This window comes from Pituophis catenifer, unplaced genomic scaffold (assembly GCF_029215685.1).
Source record: "Pituophis catenifer annectens isolate HBS135680 unplaced genomic scaffold, rPitCat1.0.hap2 SCAF_10, whole genome shotgun sequence".
Classification (NCBI taxonomy): domain Eukaryota; kingdom Metazoa; phylum Chordata; class Lepidosauria; order Squamata; family Colubridae; genus Pituophis; species Pituophis catenifer.
In genome coordinates, this window is record NW_027256890.1 from 4,877,138 (window position 1) to 4,892,621 (window position 15,484).

The 15,484-nt window shown below is 41.8% G+C and overlaps 1 protein-coding gene across 1 annotated transcript in view; it reads left to right on the forward strand.

Moving 5' to 3' along the window:
- Positions 1-15,484, forward strand: part of GLT1D1 (glycosyltransferase 1 domain containing 1) — a 46,651-nt gene continuing 31,167 nt past the window's right edge. Inside the window, exons 1-5 of the mRNA XM_070950577.1 lie at positions 1-82; positions 2,333-2,481; positions 6,772-6,877; positions 8,843-8,894; positions 14,590-14,626. Of these exons, the coding sequence (XP_070806678.1) occupies positions 15-82; positions 2,333-2,481; positions 6,772-6,877; positions 8,843-8,894; positions 14,590-14,626 (412 nt within the window). The 5' untranslated portion in view covers positions 1-14. The remainder of the gene's footprint in view (positions 83-2,332; positions 2,482-6,771; positions 6,878-8,842; positions 8,895-14,589; positions 14,627-15,484) is intronic.

Below are 15,484 nucleotides of genomic sequence, written 5' to 3' on the forward strand. Positions count from 1 at the left end.
GCTGCCGACTCGCCATGCGGCTATTGCTCTTGGCTCCCGGGCGAGCCCAGACGGGCAACGGGACCACCGCCCGGAGGATCCAGTAAGTGCCACCCCCCCTCCATGCAAGGCTTTGCAACCCTCCAGGCTGAAATCAGCCCGGTGCAAATCTATGCAGAGCAATTAAGATGGGGGAGCAGGCGGGAGTCCGTCCGGTGCAGCCGGGCAAGGCTGCAAAGGGTGGACCAGTGGCCGTAGGGGATGCTCAGGACACTCCCAGTCCGGAGTGGAAAGGGAAGCCCGTGTTGCTGTCTGGGTTCACACGATCCGCCAAACCCGGGTCAAGGAGACTGAAGCAGCTGGGCTACACCTGTTGAATTTTTATTTTATTTATTTATTTATTTATATTTAAATTTATATACCGCCCTTTTCCCGAAGGACTCAGGGCGGTGGACAGCCAAAGGTAAAAAAACATAAAATACAAAATTTAAAAGCAATTTAAAATATATTAAACAATTTGGCCCAACAATTTAAATACAATTTAAAATTCAAATTAAAATTTTTAATGATTGCCCGGTTGTTGTTGTTTTTTTTTTAAAAAAACCTCTTTCGGTGCATCTATGGGAGTTTAATCTGCAATGGGGGAAATCGGATGGTGGGAATGTAACTTTTTGTGTTTGTTTCGTTATGCTGGCTACTTCTTTTGTGTCCTTGGGTGGCGGTTTTTATACTTTTTTAGGTGGTTATTTTGCCTTCTGGAACCTGGATGTCAAACAATGTATATTTGTGTGGGTGTGGCTGTGTAATACACCCATTTTATAGGAGGTGTTTGGAGCTTAGCTTGGCCGGTGTGTTGATTCTATGCACAGTGCAAACATGGTACTCCCTCAAAGTTCAAGAACTTTTGAACTTTGTGGAAGAACGCGTCTGAGCATGTTGCAGGCAGACAAGAAAACGAAAAAGTCAAGGGGTTATTGAGCAAATACTCTTCCCGCACAGGTTCTTGAAAGTCCAGCTTTTACTTACATAGAGGATCACAAGGAATATCACGGTTTACATGAGAATGGAATTTTTTAAAATATTCCTAGTGGGAAAAAGTTAGATTAGATTGACAGCGTTGGAAGGGACCTTGTAGGTCATCTAGTCCAACCCCCCCACCCAAGCAGGAGACCCTACACCATTTCCAACAGATGGCAGCCCAGTCTCTTCTTGAAAACCTCCAGTGATGAAACTCCCACAACTTCCGAAGGCAACTTCTGTTCCATGGGTTGATTGCTCTCACTGTCAGAAAATTCCTCCTTATTTCCAGGTTGAATCTCTCCTTGATCAGTTTCCACCCATTATTCCTCGCCTGGCCTTTGGGTGCTTTGGAAAATAGGTTGACCCCCCTTCCTCCTCTCTGTGGCAGCCCCCTAAATATTGGAAGATGGCTATCCTGTCTCCCCTGGTCCTTCTGTTCACTAGACTAGCCAGGCCCAATTCCTGCAACCGTTCATCGTATGTTTTAGTCCCATTGGTCAATTACAATCCATGCTGGTGGGAAAACGTTTGATGCAATTTCAGGAAAATTCTTTCGGCTGCTAATATATCTCCTGAGTCTCATTAGGAAATGAGTTTCAAATCGTTGGCAATTTGCAAGCCTATTCCTCTGAGCAAGAATGTAAATCATGGTTATTGGTACAGTAGAAAGAAAGAAAAAATTTCTGATTTGTGTTATAGTGGAAATCCTGTTCCCAATTTTGGTTGTACATGGAAGACTACCTGAAATAGAACTTCATGGCCTTATTTTCCCCGCAGAAATTAATTTTTTATTTTTATTTATTTATTATTATATTTCTATACTGCCTTTCTCCCGTAGGACACAAGGTGGTGTACAGTCAAGAAAAATATAGACACACAAACATCATAAAATTGCTAATTAAAATTATTACTTAGTTTGGTCAATCAAATAAAACCCAGAATTAGATAACATTTAAAAAATCATTCACATGTTCGTATGTTTAGCCCCGCCTGTTGGAACATCAGGGTCTTGAGGGCACGGCGGAAAGCACGGAGATCAGGGATATTCCGTATCTCCGGGGACAGTTCATTCCAAAGGGTTGGAGCCCTCACAGAGAAGGCCCTCCCCCTGGGAGTCGCCAGTTGGCATAATTTGACTGACGGTACCCTGAGTAGTCCCTCCCTGTGAGAACGAACTGGTTGGTGGGAGGCTATTGGTGGCAAAAGACGGTCTCGTAGGTACCCAGGTCCTAAGCCATGGAGCGCTTTAAAGGTGATGACTAACATAATATAATAATGCTAATATCCTGTCTTTTTTAAAAAAAAATATTCCGTCTGTTCCTGTTTTCCAAAGAGATCATTTACAAGCTGCTGGGCATTTGTGTATCTTGAAGGACACCTCTGATTATGAGTCCCCGTTGGCAATTTCAACTCTCATCTCTTCGGAGAAATTGGAGGCAGCTCTGGGCATCCATCTCTTTAAAGCTGGAAAACTTCTTCAAGGTAAGATAAGGTCTTTTGGTTACAAAAGGAATGGAAAACAGTGTTGTTGTTTTTTGACAAAAGTCTAAGTTGCTTTTCTAAAACGTGTGGTATAGCATTGGTAAGTCTGTTATAACTGGGCTGCAATAATATGCATAACCCCTAGATGGAGGCAGAGAGATGTTTTGCACTGAGGATCTGTTCTTCGGCCTAACCATAGGCCCAAATCTTTTCTATTGACATGAAATCTCCATTTTAGCAGGAGAATAAGGCCAGGATTCAACAGAAGCCATCTGTTGATTGGTCCTATCCAAAAAAATGCTTTTAATTGGCATTTCAACATCGGTGCAGGGTGGATAAAAATCAATGATTTTTTTAAAAAAATCAAAAAAATCAGATTTTTTTTATTTAAATTGGATTTTTTTTTATTTTTATCGAATTTATTTTAATAAAAAAACTTTTGGGGTAAAAATCTATCGTAAGATAGTTTTCTATTTAAGATACATAAATAATTTAGTTTATTCAGCATGAAATGGAGCTTAGTTATGTAGCATGAGGCTGTATATTCTGCAACACTGGGACTATCGGTGAGTCAACAGTGGGTCAAAGGAGTAGCAGAGATGACAGTTGCTCTTTAAAAATTATGATTTAAATCGAGTTGATTTAAATCAAGCCTTTTTACTAGTGATTTAAATCAAGATTTAAATTGTGATTTAAATCGAGTTGAAATCCACCCTGCATCAGTGAATTATTGTTTTCGTGTCTGCCTGTTGTGGATTTAATAAGACAAACACAACTTTTGGGTTGATCAGAGACAGATTTTATATATATATATTGCGCAATAGGTTCAAGGCTCTGTACATGAAGCGTTGAACAAAGACAGGAATTAGGTACAATGGTTTTATACCCTTCTAGACAAAGGATTCTTTTGAAGTCAGCAGTTCATATGGTCCTATACATTTATCAATTTTAATTGACATTACAGAGTTTCTTTGCAAAACAATCATAATTCTTTTTGTAGATTACTGAAGCATCTCTTTTATCTTTTGACGATGGACAACTTTTAACTCATGTGGATCCCCTTGACCTAACCAACCCTTAAGATGTATGTCATTAGAATGTTCCTTTCTTCTGACAACTTAGAGGCCTCCTAGAGGAACCAAAAGGACCTTGGCTGAGTTTGTACTCTTTCCAACCGGATGCATTGCTTTTTAGAATAGAGTGAATAGAAAGTTATCCAGTGGTCATCCATCAGAGCCCGCTTCATTACATTATGCCTGCATCCCCCTCCCTCTCCCAACTTGCTGATGTCCAGAGATGCTGGACCATCCAACCAACCTCTCCAGAAAAGTGGACATTGGAGAACAGCTGGTAAAATAGGTCACGAAATTCCTCTGACAGCCAGTTCTTGACAGTTTACCTGATTCCTTTTTAACAAGTGAACTCGTTCCACCTAGAATTTAAAAGCAGCCTTGTTCCTAATTAGCTGCCGTCACCGCTGCTGTTTGTTAGCTTAATGGAGTGTAAAACTGTCCAGTTAATTGTTTCCCCCCTTCCCTTCCACTCTTCTAATGCATTTTTTTTTAAAGGAGGAGTTTTATAGTTTTGTCAGCATCACTGCTTTTGAGCATCACTGTTGGCAGCAGAGGGATTCCTGATTTGAAAAGGCACAATGCAAACTGCTCTTCTTTGTAACAACAAGGCGGGCAGGGTAGAACAGGTTTGAGAGGATGGGTGGCTTCCAGGGTGGATTTGATTTAAATCGAGTTGATTTAAATCACAATTTAAGTCATGATTTAAATCACTAGTAAAAAGGCTTGATTTAAATCATAATTTTTAAAGAGCAACTGTCATCTCTGCTACTCCTTTGACCCACTATTGACTCACCGATAGTCCCAGTGTTGCAGAATATACAGCCTCCTGCTACATAACTAAGCTCCATTTCATGCTGAATAAACTAAATTATTTATGTATCTTAAATAGAAAACTATCTTACGATAGATTTTTACCCCAAAAGTTTTTTATTAAAATAAATTTGATAAAAATCAAAAAAATCCGATTTAAATCAAAAAAATCCGATTTAAATCAAAAAAATCCTTTTTTTTAAAAAAAAAATCATTGATTTTTATCCACCCTGGTGGCTTCCATTTGGCCAAAAACAATCTGAAAGACGGCTTGTCTTGAATTTCTGTTTGAAAAGACCACTTAATATGGCTAAATAGCAAAAGCACTTACTTATATACCGCTTCACGGTGCTTTCCAGCCCTCTCTAAGCGGTTTTACAGAGTCGGCCTATTGCCCCAAGAATCTGGGTCCTCATTTTACCCACCTTGGAAGTATGGAAGGCTGAGTCAACTTTGAGTTGGTCAGAATCGAACTGCCAACTGTGGGCAGTGTTAGTCTGCAATACTATATTCTAACCACTGGTATGGAAAGAAAGGAAGGGAGGGAGGGAGGAAGGAAGGAAAGAAGGAAGGAAGGAAGGAAGGAAGGAAGGAAGGAGAAAAGGAAGAGAAATAGCAATAGCAATAGCCCTTAGACTTATACTCCTCTTCACAGACATTTTCCAAGTTGGACCAGTTCTCCAGGATATGGGCTTTTACTTTGGGTTGGACTAGAAGATCTCCAAGGTCTCTTCCAGCTTAGGAGTTTAGCCAAAGATTGTTTTGAAAAGCAATGGAAATAGAGAACATGAAAAAACTAGTTTCAGTAGACTGATTAATAGCAATAGCATTTGGACTTATATACTGCTTTACAGCCCTCTCTAAGCGGTTTACAGAGGCAGCCTCTTGCCCCCAACAATCTGGGTCATTTAACCCACCTTGGAAGGATGGAAGGCTGAGCCAACCTTGAGTTGGTCAGGATCGAACTCCTGGAAGTTGGCAGAGTTAGCCTGCAATACTCCTTTCTAAACTACTGCACAGGAAGAAAGGGAAGGGAGGAGAAAAGGAAGAGAAATAGCACTAGCAATAGTCCTTAGACTTATATTCTGCTTCCCAGTGGTTTACAACCCTCTCCAAGGGGCTTATAGAGTCAGCCTCTTGCCGCACGTGTGCTCCCCCCCAACTCCATTTTTGCTGGCAGAGGATTGCAGGAGGCCGTCCCAGCCAAAAACGGAGCTCGGCAGTCTGTTTTTGCTGGCAGAGTGCTCAGGCCACAGGTGCCCCCAACACGAATGATGTCAAGCTGGCCACACCCATCCCCCCCCCCCCCCGGAGGTCAAACACAACCCTGATGCAGCCCTCAATGAAGTCGAGTTTGTCACTCCTGTTCTAGTGCAACTGTTAAGGATATTCTTGGCTCATAACCGATGTTATGGGTTATTGAGCAGAGTACCCCTTGAGTATGCACATGAAAGCGGCTGAGAGTGAATAACCACAGTTAATATACTGACACACTTGAGTTGTGGCAGTCTTTTACTTTTTAGAAAAAAGTAAAGCAAAGTCCAATAACAATCCAAGTCATACATAGATAAGGCGATAGTTAAAATATCAATTCAGGGGTATTCCAAGTACAAAGTCTTCTTACCAGTTGTTGTCATTACGCAATAAAACAGTTCTTCTTGAGTTTCAAACAGGAACAAGTTCAGTATTAAAGCATTCAATAAATAGTAGAAAGCAACAAGTAGCAATGATCAAACAGTGATCGTACAGAGAGAACAGGTAGAGAGTAACAGCAAATAAGCAGATAAAATGGTGTAGTGTCCACAAGCCATGATTCAGGCTTCTCCTTAAGTACATTGGCTACAGAGCTTAGCCAATCAGGATACAGAATGATGCAATACAGTCTTAAAGCAATATAATACCTTTTGACAAACATGTACTGATAGTTTATATATTGCCTGACCAACTAGTTAGACAATAGCCATTTCCTAATAGTAACTCAAGCAGGAGACCCTATACCATTTAGATAGGGGGCTGTTCAGTGTCGTCTTCAAAACCTCCAGTGGTGAAGCACCCACAATGTCTGGAGGCCAGCTGTTCCACTGGTTGATTGTTCTCACTGTTAGGAAATTTCCAGGTTGCTTCTCTCCTTGATTAGTTTCCATCCATCGTTTCTTGTCTTGCCTTCTGGTTCTTTGGAGAATAATTTGTCCCCCTCTTCTTTGTGGCAGCCCTTCAAATACTGGAATACTGCCCTAATGTCCCCCCAGTCCTTCTTTTCATTAAACTAGACATACCCATTTTCTGCAAACATTCTTCATGTGTTTTAGTCTCTTTGGAAGGGTTTCAACCAACACAGATCCCAGAGTTAAAAAGTTAGGTTGTGCCACTGGATTAAGAAGAACTGTTGAAATTCTCCATTTTTCAGGAAGTCCCGTTCCTTTTGGCATTATCTTTGGAGGCACGGATGTTAATGAAGATGCCAAAATTGAGGAGAAGGCCAAAATTATGGAGAAGGTGTTGGATGAAGCCAGGTAAAGAAATGTTCTCTTACTCCTCCTTATTGTCACACTGTGAATCAATCGACATCTATTTGGATCTTTGTCCCAAATTTTTTTTTTTCTTTTCAAAAGGCCACTGGACTTTCTCGGTGTTTTCTTTGAAAGCTTTTCGCTTCTCATCCAAGAAGCTTCTTCAGTTCTTGGATGAGAAGCGAAACTAAGGAAGTCCAGTTGCCTTTTTGGAAAAGCACCTTCGATATAACCGTGATCTGGATGATTGAGAATCTCCATAGATGGGAGAAATTATATTATTATTATTATTATTATTATTATTATTATTATTATTATTATTATTATTATTATTTTATTTCTATACCGCCCTTCTCCTGCGGGACTCAGGGCGGTGTACAGCCAAGATAAAACATTGCATATAAAATTTAAAAACAATTTAAAAAACAATTAAATAATTTCGGCCCAAAATATTAAAAACAGCCCAATTAAAACCAAATTCAATTAAAACTGAGAGGATGGGATCAAGCCAGCCCAGCTAGATGGAATAGGTGTGTTTTCAGGGCCCGACGAAAAGTCTGGAGGAATTATGGAATAAAAATTAAAAATAAAAAATAAAAATTATAAACTGACAATGTCTGTATCCTATAAAGAAAATATATATAAAATGTTCTATAGGTGGCATTTGCCACCAGCAAGACTGGCTAAGATGTTTCCCAATACCAATAATGTGCTGGAAATGCAAACAACAAAGAGGAACATACTACCACATGTGGTGGATATGCCCCAAGGCAAAACAGTATTGGAATAAAATTAGATTACACTTAGAAGAGATAACCAAATAACATATAGAGATGAAGCCAGAAATATTTTTATTAGGAATACTCCCAGGGTCTTATAAAAAAAAACAACAATATTTAATTATTCATATTATCACAGCAGCAAGAATAATATACACACAAAATTGGAAAAACAATAATATACCAACCAAAGATAATTTGATTAGAAATGTTTTGGAATGTACAGAAATGGACAAACTTACAAAGGAGATACAAGAAAAAGAGGAAACAGAATATTATATAGTGTGGGAGAAATTGTATGAATGGTTAGAGGAGAGAGATAAAAGGCAAGGAAAGATCAAATAAGGAAGATATAGGAGTAAAAATGTAATAACAAATAAGAGGAAACAGAAAAAATGCAGATTGTAGAAATGAAATTGTGTACGCTGTTATTTATGTATGTATCAGAGGTGGGTTTCAGCAGGTTCTGACCAGTTCTGGGGAACCGGTAGCGGAAATTTTGAGTAGTTAGGAGAACCGGTAGTAAAAATTCTGACTGGCCCCGCCCCCATCTATTCTCTGCCTCCCAGCTGATTGGGAGGAAATGGGGATTTTGCAATAACCTTCCCCTGGAGGGGTTGGGAATGGAGATTTTACAGTATCCTTCCCCTGCCACACCCACCAAGCCATGCCCGCCACACAAAGCCACGCCCACAGAACCGGTAGTAAAAATTTTTGAAACCCAACACTGGTATATATGTAAATAAATCAATATTAGAGTTATATGTATAAAGGATACATTGAAATAAGGGAGAAGAAATGGATAAGTAAGAAATGTTTTACCGATGCGAAATTGTTGGAAAGAAAAAGTTGTTAAAGATCCTTTTTTGTTTTTTAAAAAATGTTTAATAAAAAGTTTTTTAAAAAAGAGAGAGAATCTCCATAGAGTGTTTGGACCTTCCTTAGGCTGGAGCAAAGGATCTGTAAGTCAACCTTCTTCAAGACTTCATCTTGGAAAGTCCTCAACTCTGGACATTTGGGTGGTGGAATCCTAAGATTCAGAGCCCGTTTTGTCAAAGGCCCCGTTTTGGGGAACCTCTCTGGATGAGACTCCAATTGCTAAAAAGGATCCCGTTTGCTGTGAACACAAAGATTGTGAGTGCTTTCGAGTCCATCACGTTCAGAAGTATTTTCTTCTCCATGTCTCTAGGTTTGCTGTGTCCTTCACCGAAGCCATGAAAGAAGCAGCTGCAACGTATTGGGTAGGTGACGCTTGGGGCTGGACAGAGTTTTTATTTTGTGTCTCTTTTTTTAATTGGCTTCCCTTTGCCTTTGAACCTTTTTTGGTTTTGAGCTTGAAGTTCTTCTGCAAGGATTTTGCTCACCAGGCTTAAGTCATGCCAATCCTCCTCCTCCTCTTCCTCCTCCAGGACCTTCAGTAGTAAAAACATATTTGACATTCATGTGAAAAGACAGAAATTGATCAGCTTTGAAGCTAAATCTCCTCCTCCTCCTCTTGATCTTCATTGACCTCATTGTCAATGAAAAAATATCTCTTCCTCCTTCTCCTTTTCTTCTCCATTAACACCAGTACAAACTTGAGTGGGGAACACCCTTCCTCCTCCCTTCTGCTTGCTTCTCCTCTTCCTCATCCTCATTGGGGACCTTCAAAGGTAACAACAGATTTGACATCGATCAGACACCTCTTCTTCTTCTTCTTCTTCTTCTTCTTCTTCTTCTTCTTCTTCTTCTTCTTCTTCTTCTTCTTCTTCTTCTTCTTCTTCTTCTTCTTCTTCTTCTTCTTCTCCTCCTCCTCCTCCTCCTCCTCCTCCTCCTCCTCCTTCTCTTCTCCTCCTCCTCCTCTTCTTCTTCTCCTTTTCCTCCTCCTCCTCCTCCTCTTCTTCTTTTCCTTCTCCTCCTCCTCCATCTCTTCTTCTCCTTCTCCTCCTCCTCCTCCTGCAAGATATCTCTTCCTCCTCCTCTCTCCTCTTCTTCTCTATCAACACATCAACTTGAATGGGAAACAGCTTTCCTCCTCCTCTTCTTTTTCTCCTTCTCCTCCTCCACCTCCTTTTCTCCTCCTCCTCCTCCTCCTCCTCCTCCTCCTCCTCCTCCTCCTCCTCCTCCTCCTCTTCTCCTCCACTTCTTCTCCTCCTCCTCCTCCTCCTCCTTTTCTTCTCCTCTTCCTCCATTTCTCCTCCACCTCCACTTCTCCTCCTCCTTCTTCTCTTCTCCCCTCCTCCACTTCTCCTCCTCCTCCTCCTGCAAGATATCTATTCCTTCTTCTCTCTCCTCTTCTTCTCTATCAACTTGAATGGGAAACAGCTTTCCTCCTCCTCTTCTTTTTCTCCTCCTCCCACTCCTCCTCCTCCTCCTCCTCCAAGGTATCTCTTCCTCCTTCTCTCCTCCTCCTTATCAACACATCAACTTGAATGGGGAACAGCCTTCCTTTCCTCCTCCTCCTCCTCCTCCTCCTCCTCCTCCTCCTCCTCCCCCCCTCCCTCCTGGTCCTTCTGGCTCTCACCTTTCTCCTCTTGGCAAACCATGGACCAACTTTCTGCAAACCTCATTTTGTCCATTTTTGTGCTCAGTCTGTACACGCGCACCCAACGGCTCTCGGCAGTTGTACCTCCCCTTCCCCACAAATCAGCCTCCCAACCTTGCAGAGTTCAGATTGCAACGACAGTCAAACCATCTGCCATTCTGAAGTCTGCTTTTTAGAAACAGGTGGGCGCAAGCGGCCTGCTAATTTTGGGGACTTACCTGTGCATTGGCAAACCAAGGTTAAGAGCTGCTGGGAACTTGGATTTGCAACCTGAACGAAGCTAGAAACACAAGGCTTGAGGCTGGGGGAGCTAATTTAGGCTTCTGTCTGGCTTGAAAGCGGTATTTTGCAGGCCTACCATAAAAAGACAGATTTGGTTCAGCAGTGCTGGAGACGGGAGGAGAATGGCTTTTTACGTAAATACAGTATTTGATAGCAATCACGGACAGGGCTTTAATTTATTTTGATACCTTCAAAAAGAAATACTCTAGATAAGTGCCCTCTTCTGCTATGATTCTCTGCCTTGAAAGCAAATTAAGCCTCTTTTGTGGGCAATCTCCCCCCCCCCCCCCCCCCCCGGCTCTCCGAATGGCGGCCTACATTAACTGTTCTTGTTCCTTTTTTCTTCCTTTTGATTTTTCTTTTTAAACCTCCATAATGATGACAGTGGGGGTTTGTCATTTGCCCAGGAAGACAAATAAGTCTAATAAATGGTAGAAAAATAGTGTGGGAAAATGACTATCTCTCTCTCTTTTTCTTTCTGTCTCTTTCATTATCTTTCTTTCTCTCTCCTTCTCTCTCTCTTTCTCTGTCTCTTTCTCTCTTACTCTTTCTGTCTCTTTCATTATCTTTCTTTCTCTCTTTCTCCTCTCTCTTTTTCTTTCTCTCTCTCTCATTCTCTCTTTCTTTCTCGCTTGCTCTTTCTGTCTCTTTCATTATCTTTCTTTCTCTCTCGCTTCTCCTCTCTCTCTCTCTCTCTCTCTCTCTCTCTCTCTCTCTCTCTCTCTCTTTATCTCTGTGTGTCTCTCTCTCTCTGTGTGTCTCTTTCTCTTCTCTGTCTCTCTCTCTTTCTCTTTCTCTCTCTCCCTTAAAAATCTGCTTTGCTAAAAACCTGATAATTGTATCAAGTTACAGAAATTGATTGCTGCTTACCACAAATATTGATTGAAGCTCATTGAAGGCTGCCGGCTCTGATTAGCTTCTGACGTCACCTGACAAGCTGCTTTTTAAAAGGGGTAATTTTAACCAGAAATCTAGGCAGCTTCACCTTCTTGGCTGTGCCTTTAGACTGCCCAGTTTTTAAAGCCAGCATTGAGATCTTTATTTATTCCTTCCTTCCCTTGAATATATTTCTGAATGGCCTGCATAGGATCAAAGCCCAAAATGACCCAAAATGACCCAGAAAAACAGATAATCCTTGACTTAAAATCATTCCTTTTGTGACTGTCCAAAGTTAACAACAGCACTGAAAAATGGGTTGTAGAACCATTTTCCACACTTAGCACCATCGGAGAATCCGATGGTCATGTGATCAAAATTCAGACGCTCGGCAACTGACTCGTATTTATGACGGTTGCCGTATCCTCAGATCATGTGATCCCCTTATGCGACTTTCTAACCAGCAAAGTCAATGGGGAACCCTGATTCACTTAACAACGATGTTACTAACAACTATTTAGAATAGATTAGAATGACAGATTTGGAAGGGACCTTGGAGGTCTTCTAGTCCAACCCCCTGCTTAGACAGGAAACCCTGATATCCTTGGATAACCATTTGTCTGAAATGATATAGGAGAGTGATGGCTAACCTTTTTGCTGTCGCGTGCCAAAAGCGGGAGGAGCGCGGGGGGGGTCACGTGTGCGCGTGGCCACACCCATAATTCAATGCCCCTCCGCGCCCTGTGCATGCGCATGACCCCCATGCTCCCCCCCCACATGCGCACACAACACCCCCCACACACACACCCCGTTTTGGGCTTAGCAGGCCTCCCTGAAGCCTCCGGAGGCCGGAAATGGCCTGTTTCCAGACTTCCGGTAGGCCCGTTTTTTGCCCTCCCCAGGCTCCAGAGGCTTTCCTGGAGCCTGGGGAGGGCAAAAACAGCCTCCCCCCCTTCCCCCCCAGAGGCCCTCCGGAGGCCGGAAACATCCTGTTTCCCGACTTCTGGTGGGCCCGGAAGACGCGTTTTTCACCCTCCCCAGGCTCCAGAGGCTTTCTTTTCCCCACTCCTCCAGAGACTGAAAACGCCCTGCCAGAGCCTCCACGTGAGTCCTGTACTTACCTGGTATCCAAAACGGGCTGCGTGGAGACTCCTGGGTGGGGAGGCGCTGTCTGGGCGGGGCCAGCCGAAAAGCAGCTGGCTGGCGCAGGCATGCGCACTGGAGCTGAGCTAGGGCAACAGCTCGCGTACCCACAGATATGGCTCCACATGCCATCTGTGGTATACGTGCCATAGATTTGTCATCATTCATTTATTTATTTATTTATTGGTTGGATTTATATGCGATTTATCCGGAGACTCAGGGCAGCTTACAATGCGTTAAGCAATAGCCTTCATACTTTAGTATATACCTGCTTAGTAGGGCTTTCGCCCCCCCCCCCCCCAAAGCGGTGTTCTTTTTTATACAAAGTCAATTTATTGCCCCCACAATCCGGGTCCTCATTTTATCTACCTCAGAAGGACGGAAGGCTGAGTCAACCTTGAGCCTGGTGAGATTTGAACTCGCAGTAATTGCAGGCAGCTGGCAGCTAAGTGCTACTTAACAGCACTTTAGTCCGCTGCACCACCAAGGCTTCTCTTGGGTATAGGATTTCTTCCCTAAACAGGGGATTGGACTAGAAAACTGCAGTGATTCATTTAACAACAGTGGCAAGAAAGGTCATAAAATGGGGGCAAACCTCACTTAACAAAGGTCTCTGCAACAGAAATTACCTGGGGCTCAATTACCTGTGTGTTTCTAAGATGGCCTGCGTAAAATAAAAACCTCACGAGGATCCAAAATGAAAAGAAGAGAACCATTTTTTTTTTAAAAAAAAGTAGAATAATTTCACCAGGAGGCATTACTTGTTTGATTGGCCAAAAAAAAAAAAAAAAAAGTGATCGTAAATAATGATTGTGTTTTAGTCCCTTGCATATTGATCGATCAATCAATATTAAAAATTGGTGGGCCTTTACGGGAAATGGCCCTGCTACTTAAAATAGAATAAGCTGGAAGGCACCTTGGAGGTCTTCTAGTCCAGTCCCCTGAAACTATTTGAGACAAGTGACCATTTAGTCTCTTCTTAAAAACCTCCAGTGATGGAGCACCCACGATTTCTGGTGGCAAGGTGTTCCACTGGTTAATTGTCTTCACTGTTAGGAAGTTTCTCCTCAATTCCAGGTTGCTTCTCTCCTTGATTAGTTTCCATCCATTGTTTCTTGTCTTGCCCTTTGGTACTTTGGAAAATAATTTGACCCCCCTCTTCTTAGTGGCAGCCCCTCAAATACTGGAATAGTGCTATCATGTCGCCCCTAATTCTTCTTTTCTCTAGACTAGCCAGACCCAAATCCTGCAGCCGTTCTTCGTATGGTTTTAGTCTCCAGGCCTTTGATCATCTTAGTTGCTCTTCTCAGAACTTTTTCCAAAGTCTGTTGTTGTTGTTAGTTGCAAAGTCATGTCCGACCCATCATGACCCCATGGACAACGTTCCTCCAGGCCTTCCTGTCCTCTACCATCCCCGGAGTTCATTTAAGCTCAGTCCGACTGCTTCAGTGACTCCATCCAGCCACCTCGTTCTCTGTCGTCCCCTTCTTCTTCTTTTGCCCTCCATCGTTCCCAGCATTAGGCTCTTCTCCAGGGAGTCCTTCCTTCTCATTAGGTGGCCAAAGGATTTGAGTTCTATCTTCAGGATCTGGCCTTCTAAAGAGCAGCCAGGGTTGATCTCCTCTAGGCCTGACCGGTTGGATTGCCTTGCAGTCCAAGGGATTCGCAGGAGTCTTCTCCAGCACCAGAGTTCAAAGGCCTCCATTCTTTGGCGCTCAGCCTTCCTTTATGGTCCAACTTTCACAGCCATCCATTGCAACTGGGAAAACCATATCCTTGACTATACAGACTTTCCAAAGTGTACTTGTGTCTAATTTCCACCTGCCTGAATGGAGTGACTTTATACAGATGATATCTTCCTTTTAAGAGGGGCGACTGGGGGGCAAGGAATCCTGATGAATTGAGGAGAGCAATCAGGATGTATTTTGCAGAGAAAAGAATCTTGTTTGTTCGTTTTTGTTTGCCTCTCTTTGCACACATTTAGTATAGCAATCTTTGAAATGTGAACTGTTTTGCAAAAGATTGCCTTGCCCCTTTGGTTACAGTGATTAACCTGCTTTCCCTGTGTTTTTTGTTTGTTTGTTTGTTTTTATTATTATTAATTTGCAAAGCCTCAAAGCAGGAACAAAATCTGTGTCCAGGCTCAAGGTAAGTATTTTTCAAAATCCTCTTTCTGTCCCTTGGAGAACTGTTTTCCTATTTTTGTCTTTTTCCCAAATGAGAACCGACCACCTGCTGTCTCTTGAAGCCTCTTATGGGGTTTGTTTGGTTCTTTTTTTTTTTTTTTTGCGTTAAAAACAAGAAGAAAATGAACTTGCGATCTCTGGAGGATTAGGTAGAAAGGATCAGAGAAAGAAGAATCATAGGATGTAACTTTGGAGAGAGGTTAAAATACATTTGTACTTTTAACAGCTGTGAAGAATATTAGAAACCACTTCTTTCTTTCTTTCTCTTCTTCTTTCTTTCTTTCTTTCTTTCTTTCTTTCTTTCTTTCTTTCTTTCTTTCTCTTTCTTCCTTCCTTCCTTTCTCTTTCTTTCTTTCTTTCTTTCTTTCTTTCTTTCTTTCTTTCTTTCTTTCTTTCTTTCTTTCTTTCTTCTCTTTCCCATTCCCTTCCTTCCTTTTTCTTTATCCTTCCTTCCTTCCTTTTTTCTTTCTTTCTTTCTTTCTTTCTTTCTTTCTTTCTTTCTTTCTTTCTTCTCTTTCCCCACTCCCTTCCTTCTTTCCTTTTTCTTTATCCTTCCTTCCTTTTTTCTTTTTCATTCATTCATTCATTCATTCATTCATTCATTCTTCTTTTATCATTCCCTTCCTTCCTTCCTTCCTTCCTTCCTTCCTTCCTTCCTTCCTGTTTATCTTTCCTTTTCTTTCTTTCTTTCTTTCTTTCTTTCTTTCTTTCTTTCTTTCTTTCTTTCTTTCCTGCTTTTTTTTTTGCTTGCACTTTTTGGCTTTTTCTTTGTGTTCTCTCATTTTCTTTTTTCTTTCTTATATTACTTTCTCTTGGGTTT